The 6,475-nt window shown below is 40.1% G+C and overlaps 2 protein-coding genes across 2 annotated transcripts; both read left to right on the top strand.

Moving 5' to 3' along the window:
- The first annotated feature begins 959 nt into the window (after positions 1 to 959).
- On the top strand, positions 960 to 3,020 carry LOC114754536 (uncharacterized). Its single transcript, XM_028943315.1, has 3 exons — positions 960 to 1,071; positions 1,233 to 1,733; positions 2,241 to 3,020. The coding sequence occupies exons 1-3, from the start codon at positions 1,002 to 1,004 to the stop codon at positions 2,765 to 2,767; spliced, it is 1,098 nt and encodes a 365-aa protein (XP_028799148.1). The 5' UTR covers positions 960 to 1,001; the 3' UTR covers positions 2,768 to 3,020.
- Positions 3,021 to 3,792: 772 nt separating this feature from the next.
- On the top strand, positions 3,793 to 6,393 carry LOC114754538 (GTP-binding nuclear protein Ran1A). Its single transcript, XM_028943317.1, has 8 exons — positions 3,793 to 3,876; positions 4,046 to 4,115; positions 4,532 to 4,588; positions 4,677 to 4,794; positions 5,172 to 5,261; positions 5,354 to 5,533; positions 5,631 to 5,708; positions 5,996 to 6,393. The coding sequence occupies exons 1-8, from the start codon at positions 3,874 to 3,876 to the stop codon at positions 6,063 to 6,065; spliced, it is 666 nt and encodes a 221-aa protein (XP_028799150.1). The 5' UTR covers positions 3,793 to 3,873; the 3' UTR covers positions 6,066 to 6,393.
- The last annotated feature ends 82 nt before the right edge of the window (positions 6,394 to 6,475 follow it).

Genomic DNA, 6,475 nt, shown 5'->3' with positions numbered 1-6,475 from the left:
AGAGTACTCATAGTGGCCTTCCCTTCTATCATTAATGCCTTTCCGCCTTCTCATTTTCATTTCAAATCCTGGGACTGTGGCCTTGTCGGAGCTCCTTCCTCTCTCAATTTTCCGATCTTCATCCCCCACAACAAAACTCAAGTGCTCACCTCTTGAAGCATGTTCTCTTCCCTCTTCCATGCTCTCTACCTTTTAAAATAAGTTTTTCACTTCATTTTTCATCATAATTTTTCAGGAATTTTCTATTCCAGTAAGTTATTTTTTATCTCTCCCTCTATTTTCCTTCTCTTCTTTCTCTCCCTCTTTCTTCATTTTTCAGATAGACTTTCTTCTTATTTCCCCATTCTGGTCTGGGGTTTGGTCGGGAGGGAGTGAGGGAGGGAGGGACCGAGGGAATTGCTCCAATGCTGTTGTTCGATTTTTTTTTTCCCTTTTAAGCATTAGACGACGTCATTTTGGACTTGGGGAGGGGAAAAATATTAAACCGGTTAACCCCCAAACCGGACGGTTGACTGGTTTAATTCCGGCTTGACCAGTTACTTTCCGGTTCAATAGGTGACCGGTTTTCTACTTAAACCAGATCGGATTTTAGACCGGTTCATCAGTTTTCGGTTGAACTGGCTGGTCTGGTCCCTTTTTTTTTTTTCTTGGGTGGCACGCATTGAGCATTGGAAAAGAGGAGAGATGCAAGATATATTTGAATAGGGACAGTCCTGATTTTAAAAAAAAAAAAATTTAAGGCAGATTTAATGGATTAAATGCTCATTCTTAGTTTCTTAGTTCCATTGAGATAGTTGAGAGTAGCTAATGTTTTAAACAGGAGTGAACATATTGTAATTATACTTTATTGCACAAGATAAATGGCATAATTGCAATTTCACATAAAAAGCGAGGGCTTTCTGGCGAGGGGGCATGCATATAAGCCCATGCTCGGCTCTGCACTACCCAAAGCAATATGCTTCTTTTCTAATAAACCATTTCTCCCACAGCGTCCCCCCAACATGGCATGCCTTATCTTTCTGTCGCTTCTTCTGTTCTCCTCCTTCCATGCCTCCTCCTCCCTTTCCGACGGTAACCCTTGGCATTTCAATTCTAAACACTTTATTTCTCTATCGATCTTTATATGCTTTTGCCGAATATCGCTTGGAACTGCGCTTACCCTTCGTTTTCAGGATTTTAAAACTTGAAACGATGATAAAATACCCACTGGATGTTTCTCTACAATGATGCAGGATTAGTGGCAAATGGGAATTTCGAGCTGGGTCCAAAAGCATCGGACATGAACGGCACGGTGGTGACCGGCGGCAGCCGGGCCATACCAGAGTGGGAGATATCAGGCTTGGTGGAGTACATAAAATCAGGACAGAAACAGGGTGATATGTTGCTGGTGGTCCCAGAGGGAGCCTATGCAGTGAGGCTGGGCAATGAGGCGTCCATTAAGCAAAAGTTAAAGGTAGTAAGAGGAATGTACTATTCCATTTCCTTCGTAGCTGCCCGTACATGTGCCCAAGAGGAACAACTGAACGTCTCTGTTTCTCCTCATTCTGGCGTGCTTCCAATGCAAACTCTGTACAGCAGTAATGGCTGGGACGCCTACGCTTGGGCCTTCAAGGCCCAATACCCAGAGGTCGACATGTTTATTCACAACCCAGGAATTGAGGAGGACCCAGCTTGTGGCCCACTTATTGATTCAATTGCTGTCAAAGCCATGTATCCTCCAAGACCTACTAACAGTGAGCTTTCTTCTCTCAAATTTCAATCCCCTTTCTCTTTCTTCACGGTGCATGAATTTGAATACTGCTATGTTTTATTGGTTGCCTTTGTTTTGTGGTCCAAATGGGCTTTAATGGCCCCACAGAACTAAGTACATAAGCTGTTCAATGATACTTATGAAACGTAATAATGCATACTGCGTTCTGTAAGGATTACTGATACAATCAGAGTGGCTTTAAATTATGTCTGGTCTCGTAATAGCTATCTGATTCTAGTTTAATTGTGTAGGTATGTCACTCTTTACTGTTGAGCATTAACTGCTCGATGAAAGTTTGAATTTCACTTTCCCTTCAAAAGCAGAATCTGCCAAGAAAATGTTATGATATGGACTTGTAGTTAAGAGACCAAGCATTTAAAGAAGCAAACAAAAGTACCCAAGCCAGTTGTGTGGTTGGCTATTCTTCGCCTGTTTATTGACTAACGAGAGTGAAGAAGTTGACTTGAGATGTTACGTTAATATTTTGCAGAGAACATACTGAAGAATGGTGGGTTTGAAGAAGGGCCCTATGTTTTTCCCAACACATCCTGGGGTGTGCTCATCCCCCCAAACATAGAAGATGACCATTCGCCGTTGCCGGGATGGATGGTGGAGTCACTGAAAGCCGTGAAATACATAGACTCCGATCACTTCTCGGTTCCTCAGGGAAGAAGAGCGGTGGAGCTTGTGGCCGGAAAAGAAAGCGCCATCGCCCAAGTGGTCAGAACCATCCCTGCCACAACCTACGTGCTTTCATTTGCAGTGGGGGACGCAAACAATTCCTGTAAAGGCTCTCTGATAGTAGAAGCATTTGCAGGCAAAGACACCATAAAAGTGCCGTATGAGTCGAAAGGGGAGGGAGGGTTCAAGCGGGCAGCCCTTAAATTTGTGGCAGTTAGCCCTAGAACTCGCATCATGTTCCTCAGCACATTCTACACTATGAGAAGCGACGACTATTCTTCTTTGTGTGGGCCAGTCATTGATGATGTTAAGCTGTTGAGTGTACGTAAACCATAAGAAATATTGGATCCACCCAGCTATCATATTGGTCACGAGCTAGTTAGCTTTTGGTTAATTACGCGTACCAGCGGCGTATAATTATGTTTTGTTTCAAAAAAAGAATGGTGGTTTGTGTGATTTTGGTGATTTTTTATATTGAGAGTAAGAGAGTATACCGTATATCTAATGATGTTTAGAGGAGCCTGCATGGAATGATGTGATTTAAACCAAATGTGGCGATGTGATTCGGCCTAATAAATCAAACAACAAATTAAATTGGTACTGTTTAATCATAATGTTCTAGTAGTTTTTTTTTTTAGCTATAAATCAGAGAGAAAAACAAGCCTCTCAATTTAAGAATAAGCATTTTTTTTTTGAAGAATGTATAACAGAAGTACATGAATCAGGAAGAAATAAACCCAATCAATGAGTATAAGATACTGTTTTGAAGGGTTTGAGATCTTTGAAAAATTATTCTATATATATATATATATAATAAATACTGTTTTGATTACTGTCCACTTTCTTCATTTCGTTTTACGATCTTTCTTTTAATTGTTAGTTTGCAAATAAAACAAGAAATCTGGCCCTGAAAAAACAAAAAGGAAAAAATTCAGCATCCTGCAGTGATAAAATGCTTTAATTTTGCTTTTTTATGTTTTTAAAAAAATACCGTTCATTATTATTAAGTTTGAATATACTATATAATAAAAACTAAGGAAGTAAAACTTGCTTAAATTTTATTCAATAAGTTGCTTGCGAGAAAAATCGGACTCTCGGCTTTGTAAAAAGTTTACTTTGGAGCCAAGTGATTGCAATTTACTTATTTCCCAAAGATATACAATTACTCTAATGCAAAACTTTTACCATTAGTTAATCATAAAAATTACCATTACTACGTGGGCGAATGGGGTGAGCGGCCAGCCCATTTCCACGCTTCAAAGTGTACAACTCAAATTCACGCTGGAGATTTAATCGAACGGTGGAGATTGCTGCGTCAGCTTGACGCTTGACTAGGGCTCTCCCAAACTTGAAACCCTTCCTTATAAACCCACGCAGAGTTCCACACTCTTCCAAGTTCAAACATTCTCCCGTCTCTGCGCCCTTCGCTGCATTCTTCTACCATGGTACGTGTCTCTCCCTTTTCTCTTTTTTTTATCCCAAAATCTCTCTGCGTTCTTTTTCGTTACTGTTATGATTTTGCCTCCATTCCTGCGCAACAAATCCGGTAGGGCAATCGAATCAGCAGTCGTTACTTAACGAAGTTTATTTTGGTCTTCTGCTACCTTGATGCAGGCTTTGCCGAATCAGCAAACCGTTGATTATCCCAGCTTCAAGCTCGTAATCGTTGGTGATGGTGGAACTGGTGCGTTTGATATCTGTGCATTTCATCTGTCTTAAATGCGTCTGTGTGGTTTATTAGGGCTTCTTTGCGTACTCATGTTGTGAATCAATTCCCGTAAAAGATGGCATCCATACATCTTCATGCTGTCATCTGGCGTACGCGTTGAGCTTCAAAATTTTTCGTGGCACAACTCTTTGGCGGTTAGGGTTCGGATGAATATCTTTCAACGTAGAAGTATTTTTTGTTTTTGTAAACCTACGCGTAATGATCAATTTGCTAAGAAGTCTACTACTCTGTGTGCCTTCGTATCTCTGTGACACTTGTATGCGTCTCTAGGTTGGGGATTGATGAATGCATTTACAATTGGTTTAAAACTCCTAGTCTTTCACGAGGCGATTAGCTATTGTTTTAATTGAATTTTGTTTTGAATAATGCAGGCAAGACGACATTCGTGAAGAGGCATCTAACTGGAGAATTTGAGAAGAAATATGAACGTAAGATTTATAATTGCACATGTTAACTACGGCCGCTCATGGTTCTCGTCAATCTTGATTTTGTCTCATTTTTGTTTTCTGGTCACAGCTACCATTGGGGTTGAAGTCCATCCCTTGGATTTTTTCACAAACTGTGGGAAGATTCGATTCTACTGCTGGGATACTGCTGGACAAGAGAAATTTGGTGGCCTCAGAGATGGATATTAGTGAGTTTATCCATAAAGCTTATTTCAGTTTTGTTTGGAAACTCTTCTTCGTTTGATGTGTTTGCTTCGTGTGCTGGGGCGATATGAATTCTCATGTCTAGTAGGATTTCATAGTGAACATATGAATTTCTCTATAATGATACATAAATTGAGTTCTGTTTGCCTCCCACAAATGTGCACTACGTCCCTGATTATGTTCCATCTGCTTGGTGTTTTCACTTGAATGAGAGTTCTATTTCTAGTATTTCTAGCACGACAATTTTTCATTTGCAGGTTCTAATTGTGAAATGACATGATAAGAAAAATGCATTTTACACTTTATTTTATATTTGCTCTGTCCCGTTTATCACTTTTCAACGTGATGTGCCTTAATGCAGTATCCATGGGCAATGTGCGATTATCATGTTTGATGTGACTGCACGGCTGACATACAAAAATGTCCCAACTTGGCATCGTGATCTTTGCCGGTCGGTAATTGAAACCCATAAACTTTTTAGCTTTCAGCAGTAATAACCTGCATCAGTGATAGCTTATGGATGGTCTGCGCTTGCAATTTCAGGGTCTGTGAAAACATCCCAATCGTTCTTTGTGGTAACAAGGTTGATGTAAAGAACAGGCAGGTGAAGGCAAAGCAAGTTACTTTCCACAGGAAGAAGAATTTGCAGTACTATGAGATTTCAGCAAAGAGTAACTACAATTTTGAGAAGCCTTTCCTGTACCTTGCTAGGAAACTAGCTGGGTTAGTTACCACTGTCTTCAATTACAGACATTAAATTCCGTTTATTTTGTCCAGAATGTATGTAACTTAAATATTGCTTGTTGCGTCATTTATGCAGTGATCCCAACTTGCACTTTGTAGAATCTCCTGCCTTGGCTCCCCCTGAAGTTCAGATTGATCTAGCTGCACAACAACAGTAAGTTCTCGACTTCTGGTGCAAATCTAAGGATTTTGAAAATTTTAAGTTATTCTATGACTTTGTTCCCACAATTTAATGCTAAAGTGGCAGTTATTCTAAAGAAATATCTGGTCCCTGGTGCGTCACGCAGAACTACAGTAGATAGATTTATATATGGGGCTAAAAAAATTAATTCACAAAATTCTCAACTAATGTCATTGCGTTTATTGAACTCCTTTTGTTCTCCTCCTTATAATGCTCTGTTCTTGGTTGTTTCCTGAATTTCTGCATTGGTGGCCTTGCAGGCATGAGGCAGAGCTTGCTCAAGCTGCTATTCAGCCCCTTCCTGACGACGATGACGATGCATTCGAGTAAAATTACATTCAATACTGCAGAGCAGATTTTCAAGACTTAGCGTCTGTGGAACTTTCTCCGTACATTCTGCTATTTGTGTATTCAAAGATATATGCCTTTTTGGGTTTGTACCAATGATAATTTGAAATTTGAGTATGTGAAATTTATTGCATATTATATTCCCCTCCTAGCAATTGGATGTCAATGGCCGTTTAGTAGCTGGACCTCGCGATCGCCTGAACTTGTTCTGTTGTGGGGAACACGTGCAGGGAGGGATCGATAAAGGATCGAATATGCTCTCGATCAGATGACTGTATATTTGATACAATCAAGGATCGAATATTTGTTTCGAATGGAATTTGTTAGTGATCAGTGGCTGGCGAAACTGCGTGGTATAAATTTATTCTGTCTCGTGGTCTACATGCAGATAC

This window comes from Neltuma alba, unplaced genomic scaffold, assembly GCF_004799145.2.
Source record: "Neltuma alba isolate B1F8T4 unplaced genomic scaffold, ASM479914v2 tig00010148_pilon, whole genome shotgun sequence".
Classification (NCBI taxonomy): Eukaryota; Viridiplantae; Streptophyta; class Magnoliopsida; order Fabales; family Fabaceae; genus Neltuma; species Neltuma alba.
The sequence above is the reverse complement of the archived record's forward strand: the minus strand, read 5'-3'. Positions and strand labels throughout refer to the sequence as shown.